At 38.2% G+C, this 22,082-nt stretch overlaps 1 protein-coding gene across 27 annotated transcripts in view; it reads left to right on the top strand.

Moving 5' to 3' along the window:
* TOP6BL (TOP6B like initiator of meiotic double strand breaks) overlaps positions 1-22,082 on the top strand; it is an 89,145-nt gene that overhangs the window by 39,549 nt on the left and 27,514 nt on the right. For 25 of the 27 annotated variants that reach the window (XR_010945910.1, XR_010945908.1, XR_010945909.1 and 22 more), the window contains 6 exons: positions 6,908-6,991; positions 8,168-8,223; positions 8,963-9,034; positions 10,540-10,730; positions 18,170-18,325; positions 21,723-21,869. Coding sequence is in view for 21 of the 27 variants with exons in the window: in XM_067748174.1 (XP_067604275.1) it covers positions 6,908-6,991; positions 8,168-8,223; positions 8,963-9,034; positions 10,540-10,730; positions 18,170-18,325; positions 21,723-21,869 (706 nt within the window). In the remaining 6 variants the exon portion in view is untranslated. Of the gene's footprint in view, positions 1-57; positions 825-6,907; positions 6,992-8,167; positions 8,224-8,962; positions 9,035-10,539; positions 10,731-18,169; positions 18,326-21,722; positions 21,870-22,082 lie in introns of those variants that run through there. The other 2 variants (XM_067748164.1, XM_067748160.1) reach the window with 2 other exon arrangements.

Genomic DNA, 22,082 nt, shown 5'->3' with positions numbered 1-22,082 from the left:
TAAGTTAATGATGTTTTGATTCTTATTTTTCTACAAATGTAATAACAGGAAAGAAAAACCTAGGTCCGTTACAGTTCAAAGTTGAAATGAAATAAGGCATTGGTCCCCAAACTTCCGTGTGCCGATTTTAAATCACCTGGGAGCTTTCAAAATAGTGATGTTTGTGTCCCACTTCAAGAGGTTGTGATTTAATTGGTCTAGGGTGCTGGATTAGTCTGCTTAGGCTGCCATTAAAAAAAAATACCACAGGTTGGGTGGCGTAAACAACAGAAACTTATTTTCTCATACTTCTGGAAGCTAGAAGTCCAAGATCAAGATATCTTGTCACTGTTCACATGACCTTTCCTCTGTATGTATGTGGAGAGAGAGCCTTCTGGTGTCTTTTCCTCTTCTTACAAGGACACCAGTCCTATCAGATTAGGGCGCCCCCTTATGACCTCATTTAACCTCAATGACATTCTTAAGGCCCTGTCTCCAAATACAGTCACCTGGAGGCTAGGGCTGCAACAGATGAATTTTGGGGGACACAATCCAGTCCGTAAGATGTGTGGCCTGGGCTTTGGAATATTTTTAAAATCCCAGATGATTCCTAATGTGCAGGTAAATTTGAGAACCACTGAAGTAAATCATTATTTGAATTTGGATCTCCTGAAAAAGAAAATAAAAATGGATTCCCAGTGCAGATCCTATTTACATACATTTTTATTAGGTTGGTTTAAAGATCTTTATTGATTTTTTTGTAGCCCAGATTTATGAGAGTGACAATTGAGTTCTCCATTCCCTTTAACAATTCTCGGATCCCCTATCTTGCTTCCTTTGAACTGGTAAGAGACAAAGAATTAGAGTACTTTAAATGTTCTCCCAAAAAGCACTTGGGAGACCTTTCTCCATGTTGGAACAATTATATCCTTCTTCTAAAAGGAAATGACTATGGTATCGGGACAAAAGATATCCGTGGCTGTGCCTTATCTTGTTTAGGGGAACGAAGGGTAAACAGTCTGGAGCAATTAATGGTTAGTCAGCTCTAAAACTATTAATGTCAAGTAGCAATAAAAAAGCTGATTTCACTGAGCCAAGGAAAGCAGTTCTAGAAAAGGAAATCATGTGTTTTAGCCAGTCTGAACAAACAATGGTAATTCTTATACCTAACATATATATTATTTAAGCCTCCTGACAACTCTATGAAATGGATAGGACAAGGATTATCATCACCCCATTTTACAGATACAAGAAAACTGAAATTCAGAGAATTTGACTGACTTTCCCAAGGTCATACCAAAGTTAAGGACAGAAATAGAATCTGAATCAAAGTCTTACTCACATTGATCAGTGCTGTTTCAATATTCATTTCTTTACTCAGAAACCTGTGTTTGTTCACGACAGCTTCACTGTGCTAGACAGAGTCCCAAGACATGTTACTTGATCCCAAGGAACTTGGAATCTAAAGGAAAAGATAGATAAGTAAACAAATAATTACAATGCAGTGTAATATATATCATGATACAGGTATGCACTGATGCTGAGGTAGCTTAGAGGAAGGGTACCTAACCCAATGGGAAGTTGTCAAGGTCTAGAGGTCTTTGATGAGACTGAAAAACAGATTTTCTGGGTATAAGAAGTTCAGAGACTTGAAAGAACAAAAATTTATCATCAGAGTGATAAAGTTTCTTTCTTTTTTTGTTTTGTTTTTCCTTATTGCAAGAGCAGTGTTTCCCTCAGGAAAATCAAAGTGTGCATTTAGAGTACAGATAATTGACTTAATCAAGGTAGCCACTATTAACATCTTGGCGCATGTTTTTTCACGTAAGAGTGGGACATTTTAGTTTAAGCCTTCCAGAACAATACAGTTCCAATCTATGGCCGTGGAAGTAGGTGGCTGGAAATGAGTGGAGGTCAAGGTCGTTGGAGTTGAGGAGGTCAGAGAATTATGAGACCAAATTGTTGCTTAGACTGGTCATCTGTTTGTATGTGGAAGTCAGCCAAGATGATGGCAGGACAGAGGATGATGGCAGAGGATGATGGCAGTACAGAGGAGAACTGTGAGCTTAGTGCCCAGTAATCAGTTGGTGATAGGTGGGGCGAGGTAAGAGCAGTATAACCTAAGAGGAACAAGGATTTCCTGAAAGTATTTGCTCTATTACATCTCATTGTCTCTGATACTGTGCAGCTATTTAAAATATTTTTTAAATAAATTTATTTATTTATTTATTCTTTATTTTTGGCTGTGTTGGGTCTTTGTTACTGCGTGTGGGCTTTCTCTAGTTGCCGGAGCGGGGGCTACTCTTTGTTGCGGTGCACAGGCTTCTCATTGCATTGGCTTCTCTTGTTGCAGAGCATGGGCTCTAGGCGCATGGGCTTAAGTGGTTGTGGCTTTCGGGCTCAGTAGTTGTGGCTCACAGGCTCTAGAGCGCAGGCTCAGTAGTTGTGGCGCACGGGCTTAGTTTCTCTGCGGCATGTGGAATCTTCCTGGACCAGGGCTCAACCCGTGTCCCCTGCATTGGCAGGCGGATTCTTAACCACTGTGCCACCAGGGAAGTCCCTATTTAAAAGATTTTTGAATGAAGAGAATGAGAAGAGAAAAAGGGGAGGTTGTGAAAGATTTCATCATACACGTATATCTCAACTGGGAAGAAGGGTCAAGTGGCAAGGTTTATAGCAAAGGCTAGTGAATGGAGACCTCCATGAAAAAGCGGTAATAAATGATCCACTGCTTTGGGCATGTGAGGAGAGCTCATTCCAGGGAAGACTGAGGAAAACTTCATTTAAGAGAGATGCTGGTTTTGTGTTTATGCTCAGTCAGTCCTGCATCTTGGAGTCCATTAGGCTAGATAACATGTCTTTCCAAAAACAGTTTGATTTTGCAAGATCTTCTTGATGAATTTATCCATTTTTGTATTTATTTTTGCCATGATACAAAATGATAAAATGGGTAGAGATATACATATATACATACAAACCTATCTATCTATCTTTGTATTTCTCTATTTCTCCATTATCTATCATCTATCTACTTACCTATTTAAGCAAAGAGAGAGAGAGACAGAGACACTGACTTTCTTTTAGAAAGTCATATAGAACCCATAACCACATAAGTTCATGTTTGAAAATATAAAACAGCTCCCATATTGTATCATATGATTAGACTTGTATTTAAAGGCTGAAACATGTGCTTCAATAGTAGTTTCCGCTGCCCAGGGCTGGCAGCATATGTTTTTTCCTAACAACATGTAAGTAAATTCACTGCTTCTGAAGGTATGTCAGGCCTGGAGTACTGGGTTTCTAACACCCAACTGTAAAAGGCTGTAAAAGACTGTGTAGTGTCGCTTTCTTTCTTTCTTTCTTTTTCTTCCTTTCTTCCTTTCTTTCTCTCTCTCTCTCTCTCTCTCTCTCTCTCAATAATTTATGAGTAGATCTTAAAAGGAGCTATTTGCTTTGTGTTAAGTATCCTCCACTGACCTGACGTTATGTCACTTTATCTTCTCAGTCTGGATTAGGTGCCAATTGTTCTTGTGTATTTCTTTAGCGTCTCTTATATATTTAAATCATAAAGCTTCTTCACATTGTCATACAAATTATTTATTTTGTCTTTCTCTTCTACTTAAGTGTAAATTCTTCAAATTCAGAGATTGTTTTATTTATCTCTGTAAGCCTAAGTACATGATAAGCTACATTAAGTGTTTTATCAGTGAATAAATACACATACATGTTCAGTAGTCATGTTTAAGCATTGCCCATCAGGCTCCATAAAAAATAATGATAGATTACGTAGTATCTGATTCAGATAGCTATGTGTACAGAAAATGAACGTTCTTGGAGAGGCAGCGTTTCATAGTGAAATGTGGGCTCTGGAGTCAGATCTAGGTTTGAATCCCAGTTCTGCCACTTAATTAGCTATGTGTGACCTTGGACAAATTAATTCGCTTATTTAGTCATTATCCTCATCCATAAAGTGGGGGTATTTCCTACTTGTATATAAACTGCTTGGCATGTAGCAGGTGTTCAGTAAATGGTAGTTCCCATCCTTACTAATTGTAGACCCTCTCTGGTAGCTGCTCAAGGAACTTTCACTTACTTGGTTGCCTTACTGCTAGATATAATTAAGCCCTTTCTGTGATATACCCTATAATCACTAAGTTACAAAAGTTTGAAACTGTTCCAAGAAGTTGTTTTGGAAGTGTTAAGTATAGGAAATGCTTTCAAGAGACCATTGCTTTTCTACTATTTGAACACTTTATAATAAAAAATTTTAAAAGAAGGTTGTGACTATGGTATGTATGCTGCAATTACTGTTTAATTACTGCTGTTTACATGTGTGAATAATCCTAGATTTGTTTCCAGAATTTTTTAATAATCCCCATCCATTTTTCTAATACTTTCAAATATTTTTATAATAGTTTTTCTAATTATCCCCACCCATTGCACAGTTCTTTTTTTTTTTTTTTAAACGACAATAATCATTTATTATGTCTCACAATTTCTGTGGGTCAGGAATTGGGGTGCTAAATTTTGGTTCAGGGTCTCCCATAAAGTTGCAGGCAGATGTCAGCTGGGGCTGCCATTGCACAGTTCTCGATCTCTTTTTCAGTGTACTTATAAAGAGTATTATATTTCTTTTTATTTTTTAAATTTTTATTTATTTATATTGCGGTACGTGGGCCTCTCACTGTTGTGACCTCTCCCGTTGCGGAGCACAGGCTCCGGACGCGCAGGCTCAGCGGCCATGGCTCACGGGCCCAGCTGCTCCGCGGCATGTGGAATCCTCCCAGACCGGGGCACGAACCCGTGTCCCCTGCATCGGCAGGCGGGCTCTCAACCACTGCGCCACCAGGGAAGCCCATAAAGAGTATTATAATAGTTTATTCTTCATTAGATATTTACATGTTTCTTCTTTATTGTGTTATGAGATTTTTGGGGTCTGGGACCTTTTTTCTCTTTTAATATACACCTAGTACATGGCTCTGTATTTTCTGAGCCACTAATAAGAACTTACTGGTTGGACTTCCCTGCTGGTGCAGTGGTTAAGAATCCGCCTGCCAGTGCAGGGGAAACAGGTTTGAGCCCTCATCTGGGAAGATCCCACATGCTGCAGAGCAACTAAGCCCGTGCGGCACAACTACTGAGCCTGCACTCCTAGAGCCCGTGCTCCTCAACAAGAGAAGCCACCGCAATAAGAAGCCTGCGCACCGCAATGAAGAGGAGACCCCGCTCGCTGCAACTAGAGAAAGCCCGCGCGCAGCAGTGAAGACCCAACGCAGCCAAAAATAAAAAAATATATAAATAAATAAATTTATTAGAAAAAGAAAAGAGGGGCTTCCCTGGTGGCGCAGTGGTTGAGAGTCCGCCTGCCGATGCAGGGGACACGGGTTCGTGCCCCGGTCCGGGAAGATCCCACATGCCGCGGAGCAGCTGGGCCCGTGAGCCATGGCCGCTGAGCCTGCGCGTCCGGAGCCTGTGCTCCACAACGGGAGAGGCCACAACAGTGAGAGGCCCGCGTACCAATAAATAAAATAATAATAAAAAAAATAAAAATAAAAAAAAAAAAGAAAAGAACTTACTGATTTCTGACTCTATTTCTTCTTCATTGACTTCTCCATTTTTTCGGAGACGCATTTTAACTTCGGTTTTAGGGACACTATATTAAATATAGTATAGGAAAGTGGTTAATACTAAAGCTTTGGAGCCAGATCAGGCACACCTTGGCAAAGTTGTTTAACCTCTTTGAAATTCATTTTTTTTTATCCATAAAATGTAGGTTATATGTACCTAATATGGTTTCTGTGAGGGGTAAATGAGGTAATATAAGTAAAATATTTAGTACCATTCCTGGAATAGAGAAAGCCCTCATTAAGTGATAAATCTTATTATATTTGTATGGAGGTATCAGGGTATATTGGAAAAAGCATGGACAATTGTTGTTAGATAAACTTAGGGTCAAATTCTGGCTCTATTACTGAATATCTTAGGCAAGTTGCATAACTTCTCTGAACCTCATTTTTTGGTTGTTTTTTTTTTTTGCCGCACTGCAGGGCTTGCAGGGCCTGAAGGGATCTTATTTCCCCGGCCAGGGATTGAACATGCGCCCTTGGCAGTGAAACCTCGGAGTCCTAACCCCTGGACCTCAAGGGAATTCTGAGCCTCATTTTTTTTAATCTATAAAGAGGGGATTGTAATACCTGACTTGAGGATTGTTGTAGATATAGCACCTGCACATTGCTTGCCACATAGTAGGCATTCATCAAGTGGTATCTATTATTGTTACCATGTCTAACATATATTTTCAGATTATTCTTTGGTCTTTAAAACAGTTTTGTGAGGTTGAAAGGCTAAGTTTTATGCCTGTTTTGCAGATGAGGAAATAAGGTCCAGAGAAGTTAAGTGATTTTTTTTTCATGATTACTGCAGTAATTTTTATAGAGCCAGTATTAGAACACAGGTCTTCTGACTTCTGAGCTTTCTGCTTTGCAGCTTTTCCTTAAATACAAATGTTTGGATGAATGGATTAAGGTTTAAAAATAGGTTCTTTTTAGTGCCTGCTCCTTTGACTCCACTCAGATTCTTAATACAGATTGACCCACATTAGAATAGTAAAGATAGAGTTACTCTTCTCAGCTCCAATGTAAATTACTTTTAAATTTGTTCCAAAAGGTGGTTTTGAGATTGTGGGTTTTACTCTGGTATTTGTTCATGTCTCCTGAAGTTCCATGAAATTAGGTACCTTAGCCCAAGAAGTGATGGCTATTAGATTACCTTTGGTGTTCAGTTTTCAGACCCAAAGATGTTTCCCCTTGGATGTCTGAAAAGCTTTCTGAGGTGTAGTTACTTTTATAAGAAGAAATACCATAATTTAATTCACTTGTGCTCTTGGGTTTGTGTATGTGCAGTGGATGTTTTTGTTATGTTGTTACAGGTTCATGAAAAGCCCAGAACTTTGATGACAGATAGCCTGGTTATAAAGAATTTTTTACGCAAAGTCATCACTGTGCTCCCCAAGGTAAGCTGTTCTTTTGCACAATAACGATTCTCTTGTTTAAGTCATATGTTTTTAAAAGACTTCTACTCTGTAGGGCATGGAAGGATCTGATTGGTCCTTTTTCTTTTAATTACAGTGATTAAAAGTTTTAATATTGAATTGATTTGGTTCCTGTATCCCTAAGGCAGGCTTGATGTTGGTCATGTGACATAGTTGAGAGCCCTTGGATATAGAGAGAACTTTCTTTTGGGTTCTTATTTTCACTGCCTTACTGTTTTATTGTATCACTTTGGATACCTCGTTTCCCTCTTCTGCACTTCATTTTTCTTTTAAACCTGGATGATAAACTTTGCTGATTATCTCCTTTTTTTCTAAAGTGACTATAAGAGCAACTAAGGAAATTTTGGTAAAATACTTTGAACTCTGGAAAGCTAAAATTTTTATTATTACCTGTAGTTTGATATGTTCATAAAGTTGCACACAAGTATGCTATATAACTTCCCCTTTTTTTCTGGCATGTTTCCTACTTTTTCTGTCTTAAGCAGGATTCAGTACTTAATTGTTTGCCAGTCATTCTTCCAAGTGCTCTCCACGTACTCACTCATTCAACCCTGCCAACACCCCTTGTGAAGTAGGTTTTATCATCATTCCCATTTTATAGCCAAGGAAATATGGTACAGAGGTTAAATCACTTGCAGGACCAGGATTTGAAATGAGGCAGTCTGGCTCTAGAGTTCCTTGTTACCCATTATATTATATAGAAAAAAAATAGAGGTTGAAGGTATAAAATAATTAGAACAGTGAAGTAAATTGGAAGGAGGACATAAGAGGTGGGGATAGGGGAAGAAAAAACAAAGAAAAAAGCATGGAATATTCCATATATGAAAACAATGGAAACAATAGAGAGAAAAATTGATAATTCATTTAAGACAGGGAGAAGAGATACATTAGGAGAACAGCAGAGGACAAAAGGGTAGTATTTCCTCATAATTTGTGACTACTTGGAATTGTAATGTAGAACTCAATGTATTTAAGATGCAGAATTTGAACACAGACAAGTGTTAAGTATGTTTAGGGAAAGTGCAATGGAAAAAAAAAAGTGATACAAAGAATATCTTCTCCTTTAGGAATTGAGTATGGAAAATTTTAATCCCTATTCTGGTTCATGTTAAATATCACACCCCATTTATTTTGCAGATTAGATTTAATTTTAGTGTAAAGGTGAATGGAATCCTCTCCATGGAGATCTTTGGGTAAGTCCTTAATCCATGGCTTAAGTTTATGCAGTGGCTCTACAATTTTTCTCAGTCATTATTGTCCTATTATTTCCAGTGGGTTCACAGTTTGATTTCTTGACTCGAAGTCACTTTGAAACTAATTTTCTGAGACCCCGCCCCCCACATTTTCTTATTGTAGATTAGTTCTTTTTTTAATAAATTTATTTATATTACTTTTGGCTGTGTTGGGTCTTTGTTGCTGCGCGCAGGCTTTCTCTAGCTGTGGCGAGTGGGGGCTACTCTTCGTGGCGGTGTGCAGGCTTCTCATTGCGGTGGCTTCTCTAGTTGAGGAGCACGGGCTCTAGGCGCCTGGGCTTCAGTAGTTGTGGCACACGAGCTCAGTAGTTGTGGCTCGCGGGCTCTGGAGCTCAGGCTCAGTAGTTGTGGCGCACAGGCCTAGTTGCTCCGTGGCATGTGGGATTTTCCTGGACCAGGGCTTGAACCCGTGTCCCCTGCATTGGCAGGAGGACTCCCAACCACTGTGCCACCAGGGAAGCCCTCTAGATTAGTTTTTAATGAGTAAGTAGATTAAACCTTTCATGACTTTCCCTTTCACTAGAATGAGAAAACTTAAAAATAGACATTTTCCCCTTGGTGAATTGGTTACTAAATTTCAGTAATTTCTGGGGTTGGTACTCATGGGCCAAAATTTGTAAGAGGCAGAGATTGGTTTTAGAATCTTTGAGATATGGCTTATCTTTTCTTTGCTTTGCAGGGCAGAGAATGAACCTACTTTGAACCTGTCAAATGGAATTGCACTTGTCGTAAACCATCAGCATTATGTGAGGTGAAGGGGAAAGCACTGTTGTCCCTCTCCATGTTTTACTCTCTTACTATGAGTATGAATGTGGGCAGAAATTGAAAATGGTCTCAGCTGTCAATTCTTAGTGCCAAGTGTCAGATTCTCTGTAAGAAAATTGAAAGTAAAAATTTTAAGCTATCTGTATTGAAAACGATGATTATTCCTGGCTCCTTGAATATATTCTAATTGACCTGAGGACATGCATGTTCCTTCTCCTCTCCATGCCTTAATTTCTTCTGTAAATGAAACAAAACAAACCCTGCTAACTCCAATCCCATTTAGACATGAGAAGAGAGGAATGACTTTAGAGATTACTTAAACTCTTGGCTAGAGAGATACTATGACTGCAAAGGAATTCTTTGTATATTATTGCTTGTGTATTAGCATTTTGCATAGGTTTAGAAATCATCTTTCTTCCCACCTCTACCTTTTTCAGACTGCAAAAAAATCCATGGAGGAGGTGGAAAATAAATGGAGTAGAACCCTGTGCTTTGCCTTCCTGTACTATCCAGTTACCACAGAACCCAAAGTGAACATGAATTATAGCAAGAAAATGCCTAACTTATGTTTAAGTCCAGCGAATCTATTCTTTATTCAATAGTTTCTGCCTCCACTTATATGCCCTGGATCAACACTGGTAGTCATAGGATCTTAAGGCTTGAAGAGACTGTCTATGGTTTTTCAGTCTGTTTTCTTACTTTTGACCAAAATTACCTCTCAGATTAGACTATGTTTTATTCTTTAATATCTGCAGGACACAAAACCCCCACCCCACATCTTTATTTAGTAATCTTCTAGCATCATACAATCCCTACAGGCAGACGGCCTTGCTATCATAGATTGACTGAGAGAGTTCCTCTAAGCCAATGTTTGTGGACATATTTCCCTGGGTGACCTGATTAGTTTAGAGAAAGGGGGAAAGGTTCATTAACATTTCTTTTCTGTTTAGAAAAGAGCTGTTGGAAAGTAAGCAAATACCAAATTTCACTAGATTCTTTCTAGAAGAGAAAGATGTCCCAATTTTTTCTCATTACTCCTACCAAATAGTAACCTCAGACTTCTTCAGGGGAAGGTGTAGCATGTGTAAAAGCAGAAACCTAAGTATCATGAGGCCAGTTTTAGGCCATTTGTGATTCAGTGACCCCTGACCCCCACCCCCACCATGCTGATCTTTGAATGATCTTGGAAACTTCTGCTCAGAACCATAGAGTAATTTTAGTGGAGGGAATATACTTTTGAAAATATAAAACTGCCATTAGTGGCAGCAAAAGCAGGAGCCATGCTATAATTCCTGAAATGCCAATTTGTCTACTTTTTCCATTCCCTGTGATTCACTGAGTGGGACACAAGTTACTTATACCAACAAAATTTATGTGGTGGTTGATATGGTTATGCATATGCTAGAGGTTATAAAAAGAATTTTGAATTCCCTTTAAAATAACTTCTTAAGAGGGAAAAAAGCTAAATTTGTCTTACCTGTTTTTTGACAGTACACCAAAATTTGGTACAACTGAATTACTCTGCAGCAGAATCCATCCCGTGCTAGGACATCCAGTAATGCTCTTCATCCCTGATGATGTGGCTAAAATGGGCTTGTTGGGGGAGCTGATACTGACTCCAGCTGCTGCTCTCTGTCCTTGCCCAAAGGTCTTTTCCAACCAGCTGAACAGGATTTCTTCAGCTTCCATATCCTTTTAATGACAGAGTCCACCAAAATGTTCAAATTCATTGTCTTTGAAAATGGATTTTTATATTTCAATTCTAGAAAAGCCTCTAGCATATAAACTCTGTATCTAGAAGCTGGTACAATTTGTATAAAAACAAAAATCCAATATGAAAGCTAAGCTTGAGAATTTTTCCAAGAAACTTTAAACTATAAAATATGACAAGTGCCACACTGTTTTCATATAATCCAGTATGACTGAAGCATGGAATGAATGGTGCAAGAGGGAGAGATGAGGCTGGAAAAGTAGTTTGGGGTTGAATATGGTGGATCTTGAGTGCCACACTAAGGAGTGTGAACTTTATTCTCTATATAATGGGAAACCATTAAATGGTTTAGGAATCTCTAGCAGCCTTGTACAGGATGGGTGGGAGAGAGACGTCAGTAATCACTAATTAAATAAGTGAGTGAGCTGGGCAAGAGCTATTAAGTGCATGAATTAAAAGTGTGATGAGCATGGAAAGGAGAGACTTATCACTGGAAGGAATCAACATGATGAGGTAACCAGTTCGTTGTTTGGCTAGGGAGAGATTAGGGGCAGAGAATGGCTAAAGTTGATGTCAAGAACTCTATATCCAGAATAGGCAAATTTATAGAGACAGAAAATAGATGGGGAATGATTCACCTGGGAGTGATAAAAATGTCCTAAAACTGATAGTGGTGATGGTTGCACAACTTTTTGAATATACTAAAACCAATTTAATTGTACACTTTAAATGGGTGATTTGTATGATATGTAAATTAAATCTCAGTAAAGCTGTTAAAAAAGATTTCCATAGATGGCCAACAGAATAATGATACTGGCAACAAGATCTGAGGAGTGAAGAAGATTAGTCTGGCTTTACATAAGTTGCATTTATGGTGCCTGCAGGGCATCCTTTAAAAATGGCAAGCAGCCATGTAGAAATTTTGGTCTGGAATTTGGAAGTGGTCAGATTTAGAGAAATAGATTTTACAGCCTCAGAGTTTTCTCCATAGGTAACTATAGTATAGTATAGTGCTAGGGCTAGAGCATGACACAGGAGTAAAAATGCTAGATTCACCACTAATTAGTTGTGTGACTTTGCACAACTTACTCAACCAGCCTAAGCCTTTATTTCCTCAGCTTTAGTATGGGGATAATAATACCTACCTCATAGACTTATTTTCCCTTGCAAAGGTTTCTCTTGTTGTTGTTCTTTTGGGATTTGTTTTAGGGTTAACTATATAATAATCCATGTGAAGCTCCCAGCATATTGCCTGACACATAATATAAGTGTTTGATAAATGTTCAGTATTATTATGATTATATGATTGAAGCTGTAGGAGTAAAGGAAGTTGTAATAGAGTATAAAGAACAAGAACAGAAGAGGGCCAAGGTCCTGGTATGTTAAATGTGAGCTGAGGACGTCTTTAAGGAGGAAGAAGGAGCCAGGATAGTGATAAACACTGTGTGTGGACATTTCATATTTTAAAACATGCTTTTTCTTAATATCTAGATCATACAGAAGAGTGTAAATAAAATATGAAAGTTTCTCTTCGTCCTCATCCCATTCTCAAGAGGGAATAAGACAAATTTTCTATCCTCTTGGAGTTTACATTTTCATGGGAAAATTTAATAAATAAATGGATGTTAGGTAGTGATACGTGCAGTGAAGATAAAATAACGTGGGTAAAGAGATAATGATGGGAATGTCATTTTAAATATTATGGTCAGTGAAGACTCCAGGGAGGTGATGTTTTAGTAAAGAGAGAGAGCTAACTATGAAAACTGGTGGGATTTCAGTTTCTGAAAATGGCAAACTAGGTAATTTAGACCAACCCTCCTAATGAAGACAAAGGCTGGATGAAATACCAAGACATCATACAAGTATCTAACAGCTAGTGAATAGGGAGGAATTTCTGGGCCGTGATTTAGCAAAGAAAGGAATTAGAAAAAGCTGAGCCCAGCACTGAGGGCTCTTTTGCCCTAGGGTCATTTGCCAATTAGAGCAAGTAGCTGAGAGACTAAGACAACTTCTGAATCAACCAGGAGAAGAAGGCCAAAGAGTTCAGGGCCTGCTGAGCTTGGGAGTGCTGTTAAAGACACCTCTTGTTTTGGACAGGGATAAGTAAAAGGCTATACTTTAAGGAGTAAGGTGAACCTGAAATAAACCATCCTTCAGTGATGTGCATTTATTTTGGGGGGTGGTTTAGGCAGGCCAGAAAATCTTAAACTTTGAAATTGGTTTAAGGTGATTCTAAATTTCTAATTCTCCCAGATGCCTTGTAGAAGCAAACAGAAATTCTTGCTAGAGGAAGATAACTGCATCTATGCTTCAAATTATTTAACAGATACTTAAATATAACATCCAGCTCCCATGTGCATGCACACATTAACATATACACACACACACAATCAGGTACAAGAGAAGACAAGGAGGCGTGAACAAGAGCTAACAAAAACAAAAGCAACAGCAACATGCACTGGAACTCCAGATAATTGCTAATATCAGATACTGATTTTAAAAATAAAAAAAATATGCTTACTATGTTTATGAAAATGAAGGCAAGCTTAAAAATTTTGCCAGGGAATTGAAACTATTGAATGTGACATAATTTTAAAAAGAACCAAACAAATTGTAGAACCAAAATATACAATAACCAATATTGAAATTCAGTAGGCAGGTTTAACAGCAAATTAGACACAGCATAACTGAATTTACGAACTAAAATATAAGGATAGCAAAAACTGAGCAAAACAAAGCAAAGTGAGACAAAGGATGGAGAATACAGAAGAGGTAAACAGTGAGAGGAAACAGTGAGACATTCTAATGTACATTTAATTCATGTTCCAGAGGAGAAGAGAGAGAAAAATGGGGCAGAAACTATATTTGAAGAGTTAATGGCTGAAGCAACTAAAACAGATTTCAAGCTGAACAATCAAGCAGGTTAAATAAAAAGATATCCACTCCTTGGGACTTCCCTGGTGACACAGTGGTTAAGAATCCGCCTGCCAATACAGGGGATATGGGTTCGAGCCCTGGTTCGGGAAGATCCCACATGCCGCCGAGCAACTAAGCCCGTGTGCCCCAACTACTGACCCCGCATGCCACAACTACTGAAGCCCATGTGCCTAGAGCCTGTGCTCTGCAACAAGAAAAGCCACCACAACGAGAAGCCCACGCACTGCAGCGAAGAGTAGCTCCCGCTCGCTGCAATTAAAGAAAGCCCGTGTGCAGCAACGAAGACCCAACGCAGCCAAAAATAAATAAATAAATAAATAAATTTATAAAAATATATATCTGTCTATATATCCACACCTTCTAGAAGATCAAAGACAAAAAGAAAACCTTAAAATCACCCAGGGAAGACAGACAGATTTTCTTCAAAAGAGAAACTGACAGCTGACTTCCTCATACCAACAGAAAGTAGTAGAATAATAGTGTTAAGGTCCTGACATAAAATAATCATCAACCTAGAATTCCATACCCAGTAAAAATATTCTTCAAGATAAAAGGTAATGAACCTACCTATATATTATATTACTGTTATAATCCATACAAGAGGAAGAATTAATTCAACTGACTAGAGCATAGTGTTTTGACTGTACATTCTTGGTGGGATATTCTAAGGATGAAATGAACTGCAAAGAACTCTTAAAATTCATTAAGTGGTCTTGATTCTTAGGAATAATATTGGTATTATTATATTGAAATTGTGTGCATACTTATGTAAAAACAAATAAGTAATTATGTTAACATTGTTAGGAACCAAATTTTTTAGCATAAGATAGAAGATATATGAGTGTAAATTCAAAGAAATAAGAATCTTTAAAAGTAACTTTGAGACAGAATTGAAAATACCAATGTGAATCCCCAATTTTTCTGACTTTAAAAATTATATATTTCTTAGCTCTGTCCACTAAAAAAACCTTAGAAGCAATGAACACTCGTGGTACTCAGAATGTGTCCTCTAAATACCACTGCTCACTAAAAAGGAGAAGTGGCTGATTCTGGGCCTAAAGTAGAAATGTACAAGATGAGCTGGGTATCTTGTTGGGCCAGAAAGCAAGGAAGTTATCAAAGGCCAATGAGATTGTGTCAAAGGATTTAGGAACTTCCACTTCCAGCTATGATCAAATAACAGGGACTGGATTTATTTTCCTACCCTGAACAGCTAGAAAAAATGGACAAATTATATTAAACAACAGTTTTCAGGTATTACACAACAGATAATGCAAGACAGTGGTTCTAGAAGGAGGAGAAACAAACAAGTGAACCCTGTGTTTGCCCCACTGTACTGTCTAGAGAGAATTTCCAGGCTACAACACCAGGAGGGGATACCCAACTGGAGTCTGGTGGATCTCTCTGAGTTGAGGAGACAAAGTTCAAAGTTCAGGGAGGCCTAGACAGCTAGGATTTATAGAAAAGAGTACTGAAGAGGAAATAAATACATAGAAATAGAGCTCCAGACAGAAGAGAATCCCTGGAATGCACACAGAGCTGGGAATAGTTCCTGTTCCTATCAGGCAGGGTGGAAAGCCTCATACTTCTTAAGGCATGAGGTAGAGTCTTAAGAAGGCTTTGCCTGAGTAGTGGGGAAAAGTTAGCCATAGCCTACAGGATTCTCTAGTCCCACGTATCAAAACTTAAATGTAAGACCAATAAGACTGAAACTGTTTCCAAATAACTTTACAGTGTCCCAGAAAAAAAGTTCAAGAATATTTATAGGAATACAAAAATATTCTGCACCCAAAAAGGTAATCTTCACAATGCTGGGCATCCAATAAGAAATTACTTGGCATGCAAACAAGCAGGGAAATAGGGCCCATAATGAAAGAAAAATTTCAATCAATGGAAGCCTACCCAGAAATGACACAGGTGATAGAATTAGTAAACAAGGACATTAAAACAGTTATAACTGTATTCCATGTTCAAAAAGTGAGAGTAAAGATTGAACATACTAAATAAAGAGGTGAAAGAGATTTTTTAAAGACCCAAACTGAACTTCTAGAGGAAAAAAATATAATTTTCAGGATGAAAATAATACTGAATGAAATTGATGGCAGATTTACACATTGCAGAAGGAAAGATTAGTGAACTTGAAGACACAAAACTAGAAACTAAAGTGAAATAAAAAAAGACTCTAAAAAAATAAACAAAGCATCAGTGAACTGTGGGACAACTTCAAGTGGCCTAATTCAGGGATGTGTAACTGGAGTCCTGCAGGGAGGCAAGGCAGATAAAATATTTGAGGAAATAATGTTCCCCAAATTTCCAAATTTGATGAAAACTATAAACCTGCAGATCCAAGAAGATCAATGAACCCTAAACGTAAGAAACATGAAGAAAATTATACCAAGCCACCATAATCAAATTGCTTAAAGCCAGTAGTAAAGAAAAAAATCTTAAAAACAGCTAGAGATAAAAAGACACATTACATATTGAGGAACAAAGATAAGAAATACCACAGATTTCTCACTGGAAACAGTATAAGCTAGAAGAAAATGGAGCAACATCTTTAATAAAAGAAAAGAAAACTGTTAATGTGGGATTCTATACCAAGAGGAAATACTTTTCAAAAATGAAGGCATAAATTAGATAACTAATAAGAACCTGCTGTATAAAAAATAAATAAAATAAAATTCAAAAAAAAAATGAAGGCAAAATAAAGAATATTTCAGATGTACCAAAGTCTTCATCACCAGGAGACCTGTTTTATAAGAAACGTTAAAGGAAATGCTTTAGGCAGAAGGAAAATGGTACCAGATGGAATTCTGGATCTACTCAAATAAAGACGAGCACTGGAAATCATAACTATTTGGGTAGATATAAAAGATTTTTGCCCTATTTAAAAAACCTCTTCAAAAGATAATTGACTGTTCAAAAATATCAATAGTGTATAAGACTTACAACATGTGTAGAAGTAAGATGTGTGACAACAGCACTAAGGCCAAGAGGGGAGAAATGGAAGTACATTGTTGAAGGATTCTCATACTATACATGTGTGAACTGTTACAGTATCACTTGAAGGCAGACTGTGATAAGTTAGAGTTGTGTACTGTAAAGCCTAAAGCAATCCCTAAGTTAATACCACAAAGAGTTATAACTAATAAGTCAGAAAAAGGGATAAAATGGAGTTATAAAAAATACCCAATCCAAAAATAGAAAAGAAGAAAAAGGAAATAAAATACAAGGAACAAATAGAAAACAGGTAACAGGATGCTAGATTTAAACTCAGCCATAACAGTATTCATATTAAATGTAAATAGTTTAAACAACCCAATTAAAAGACATTCACACATTTTGACTCTTCGGATATTTCACTCTTATTCTGAGTTTGCAGCACCTAAAATCTCCCCTGGCTCTAAATAGTGAATGTGTTGGCCTTAGCTCAAGTGTTAATGCCTTCTTGGATTTGTGATGGAGACTTCATTCATAGGCACTGCCTCCCTTTGCTCTGTTGTGACTTTCAGTAATGCCCCAGTCCCTACTGGGTAAGGATTTTAATCTTCACACTTAATGCCTCATGTTTACCCTATGAAAAAGAGGATGAAAACAGAAAGATACAGGACAATATATATTCTGGTCTTATTAGCCTTGGTTCAGGGGACAACAAAGTTTAGGCAGTGGTTCTTAACTGGGTGATTTTGCCCTCAGAGGACATTAGGCAATGTCTGGAGACATTTTGATCCTTATGACTGGAGGGAGAGGGGATATTGGCATCTAGCGGGTAGAGGCCGGGGATGCTGCTAAACATCCTACAATGCACAGGACAGCCCCACAATAAAGAATCATCTGGCCCAAAGCGTCAACGTGCCAAGGTTGAGAAACACTGGGTTACAGGGAGGGTGAGGGTAGGAATGAGAAGTCAAGAGAAAGAAACCATTTAAGGGCCTACCTTCCTTAGTCTTGGTTAGAGAGTAGGTTGGAGAAGGTGAAGTGTTTCCCTCTTAATCTGAATATACTTAAATACTTGCTGGGAAATATTCCTTTGTATATACTTTCATTCTAGCATGTATCATATCATATTACAGTTTACTGGTTTTTACGGGTATCTCCCATACTATAAATATAACTTGAAGGTAAGTATTAAATCTGTATATTCATCTTTATATCCCCAGTACTTAGTACAGTGTAGTGTTTAGCCTGTGGTACCATTCAAACCTATGATTTAATGAGTAGGAGAGTAAATAAACGAATTGTCCCAAAACTATATTTGTAGCTCACACTCATTAAACCCAAAATAATTCCTGGGGATTCTAGTGGATCTATCTGTGGCGCCTCACACCTATCCTTAATGTGGAAAAGGCTTAATATGTAATCGCTTAGCACACTAGTTTATTTCTGAGGTGTGAACCAGGTCAGTGTTGTGTTTGTTTTATGCATATAAATACAGTTATAAAAAACTAAAAATTTGCAATTTTCTTTAGCAACTATACATATTTCTATATGGACCTTCAGGTCTGCCTCTGATATTGCTAAATCCGGAGCAGCCAACTTCTACTATCTTCAAAGATACCTCTTATTTCATTAACTGGAAGAAACACCACTTGTGTATGGTGCCCAATTTGGATTTCAATTTAGATAGAGGTAAATCTCCCTCTCTTTGTTTGCATAGGAATAAAGAACTCTGGAGAATATTAGAGAAATGCAAGGAAATATAAATAGCAAGTGTATATAAGAATAGGACCGGGCTTCCCTGGTGGCGTAGTGGTTGAGAGTCCGCCTGCCGATGCAAGGGACACGGGTTCGTGCCCCGGTCTGGGAAGATCTCACATGCCGCGGAGCTGGGCCCGTGAGCCATGGCTGCTGAGCCTGCGCGTCTGGAGCCTGTGCTCCGCAGCGGGAGAGGCCACAACAGTGAAAGGCCCGCGTACCACAAAAAAAAAAAAAAAAAAGAATAGGACCTAGTGATCTGATGGCTTAGGTTGGGGGTTACAGGTGGGAGTCTGGCTAAGTTTGAGATTCCACATGAAGTGAGTCAAACAGGTGTCAACAGGCAAAGCCCCATCAGAGCCTAACCGTTCTGGCATTACGTGTTGATGCTGGTTCTCCTCATTTCTACTGCCTTCTCTATTCCTGGCCCTCTTGATGTAGTCAGTGGGCCTTCACCTTCCAGGGACTTGTTCAGAGGGTTTCTATTGTACCTTAATCCATCAACTCTGGGGTTTTAGAAAGGTTAGTAAAGTTGCAAGGACATCTTTGAACTATCGTGGAAGAGAAATATTTCCCAATGAAATGAAAAAATCCATATAAAATTACTTAGAAAAATTGTAATACTACGTAAAAGCAAGGCAGGAGTATAAACCATATAGTGATAAACCTAGGAAGCTGACTGTACTATTCATATAGAGCCTGATCACATTGGCTTTGGGTGAATCATACTGAAATTGGATGCTTAATAATTAGACCAACAAATAAAACTGAGAAATAGGAATATGCAACCATGAGCTGATGTCTAGGAGCTTTATAGTCTTGAGTTTGACTGTTGTTAGCTAGAATCCTTTGAAATTTAGAAGGCAGTCTGTTCAACTGGATCCTGAGGAAGTTCACCAGTAGCGAGGAGGTATTCTAGAGTTGTGACTGGTATGAGAAGATTGAAGCCTGCCAGTATAGGGAAGTATTTCCGGGGGAAAGATAGAATCTTCATCTTGGAAGTAGGCCTCGTGGTAAGACACTTTTTCTTGAGTAGGTAGTTATTCCAGAGGGCGGAATGAAAGGAGGGTGTCCTTGGGCTTCTGGAGGTAAGTGGTTTTGTGAGGAAAGAATGTTTGGTCTTAATAAGGCTGTGGTCACAGCTGTGGGCTGCCCCTTAGCACTTATATGGGGCCAGCAATGAGGGTGAAGTGCTTTCCTTGCTCCCTTGGGTAATGGCTGCTTACCGTACCACCTGGCCCAATGAGGGGGAATACCTACTACTCCTCTCCCCTGGCAAACTGTGGAAGATGTATTAAGAGAACAGTGTCCCCTAATGGCTCTGCTATTGTACCAAAGAGAGCCTTTTGGAATTGGTTTGGCTTTTATCTTGGGGGTGTGTGTGTGAGTGTCTGGGTACCTGAGTCCAAATCCTGTTCTCTCTTCCTGGTTTTAACCCTCGCTAGGGGGGTCTTAGTAACTTGAATGGTGATTCATGTTCCTCTGAAAGTGAGGCAAGCGAATGTGAGTGAATGATATGTATTATTGTCTATTACTGTTATTTGTTTAAACTGAATTGGCTATTTAGAAACTGAAAAAAATCCCTGAAAACATCCAAGATGGGACTCTTCTGACGTTCTAAAAACTGGTTTTTGCATAGGCCTTAGAGGAAGTTAGCTTTCTAGAAGGAATTGGTATTTCTCTTCCTGTGTCTTTGAGATGTTAATAATCTACCTGGGCTCTCAGGAACTTTAATTACCTGTGATCCTTGAGAGTGAAGAAAAAAAAAAAAAAAGACCTTTTTAAACTCTAGCAAGAAAACAGTGAGATCTCTGTGTCCACATAAATAAATGTGTGTCTATGTGTACCTTATAAATATAAGGTGTTTCTGCCTCCAAATGGCACTGCCAAGATTGGTTTGTGGATGAGCTCTGTTTAATTGGCTTAAGAGAAATTAAGCACTCATATAAACTCTCAGAAATATAAAAGAAACTCCAGAATGAATTTCAGTTTCACGTGATATGGGAAATATTCAGTACTGAATGGATATCTGGTATTGAAGCTAGCTTAAACTTGTTGGTTTGATTAATATAGACATGTCTTTAGAGTCATCAGTGTTAAGTATAATACTTATACCTAGGCTTATTTTGAGATCAAATAAGACCATATTATGTCTGTTGCAAATTTGTCAGCAAGGAAAATATCTTGCTATGATGAAATTTTAAGTAAATGTAAATAAGATAAGAGCCTTTAGGTAAACTCTATAGGAATAATTATGTTTTGGGAATGTCTATCTAGAATAGTTTCTCCAGATTTTGATAACCATGTCCTGCCTGCTGTCTGCCACACACAGTGGGGTATCACTCCAGGACCTTGCTTCAGACATGTAAGATCCCCCTATCCATTAAACCATTGATGTCACTGAAAAAAAAAATATTAATTTTTGGTCTTAACAGATGGGATGTCATGCTATCAGGATTTTTTAAATCTCGAGGGCTCTCCATATCTCCTTTTCTCTTTCATTTTTATTTTCATGCTTTGTTGATTTCCTTCATTTTTTGCCAATTTGTGATGCCTAAACTTGCTCAGTTAATTTTGGAAATGAATAGCATAGAAAATGTCCGCACATGTCACCTTCCCTCATTACAGAACCAGGATCCACATGGAGGTACTTCTCTATATGGATCTGGATGAAATTTAGGACTATAGTGATTATATTCTAGAAAAAGACCATAGGGATCAGATTACTTGGGAATACAAATATTATATAGCACTGTGGTTAAGAGCACAGATTTTGGAGTTAGTCTAAAACAGTTCCACCACTTCATGTCTCATGTTGGGCAATGTATTTAACCTACCTGTGCCTCTTTTCTTGCCTGTAAAAGAGCATAAGAATATGTCCCATACCATAGTGCGGTGAAGTCTGAATGTTGAGATAATACATGCCAAGAATTTAATGTGGTACGTGGCACGTGGTAAGCATTCAATACAAGTTAGCTGTTATCATTACTCTTACTAGCTATACCTACTTTTTACTAGCCTCTTATTAGTGATACCTACCTTAGAAAGTTACATGAGGAGTGAATGAATTTACTGTATAATACTTCCCAGTAAATTCTAAGGAATGCTGTTTGGTTTGCATTTTATACACCCAGTTGTTATTTTGATGTTCTTCCTGTGAGTCACTATTATTTACTTTTATCATGTGGGTAGAGAAACAGATTCAGCAGGAGAAGGGAGTGTTCAAATTTAGATTTATCTCAGATCCCTCTTTGTTTGAGGTATAGGTTCTTCATTCACTTAGCATTTTGAGGGCTTTACTTAGGATACTCTGTAATATCTTGTCCTCTAGATTTGGTGCTTCCAGATGTGAGTTATCAGGTGGAATCCAGTGAGGGGGATCAGACTCAGAATATGGACCCCCAGGGACAAACTCTGCTGCTTTTTCTCTTTGTGGACTTCCACAGCGGATTTCCAGTCCAGAAAATGGAACTCTGGGGTAGGTATAGGAGAGTGGGGCTGCCAGCTTGGGTGTGCTTAAATGTTAAGAGAATAAAGAAAGGAGACTTTACATGATGCATAAATCTGAATAGATGTGTTTCTGTAAAATAACTCATTTCAATGAAAAACCTTGCTTAAATAAGTTAAAAAAATTATATGCTCTATGCGAAAGATCTATATCTTGAAGCATCACTTAGATGATGACATTCCC

The sequence above is a fragment of the Pseudorca crassidens genome, chromosome 9 (assembly GCF_039906515.1).
Source record: "Pseudorca crassidens isolate mPseCra1 chromosome 9, mPseCra1.hap1, whole genome shotgun sequence".
Classification (NCBI taxonomy): Eukaryota; Metazoa; Chordata; class Mammalia; order Artiodactyla; family Delphinidae; genus Pseudorca; species Pseudorca crassidens.
Note: the sequence above shows the minus strand (reverse complement) of the source record. Positions and strands in the feature narration are given on the sequence as shown.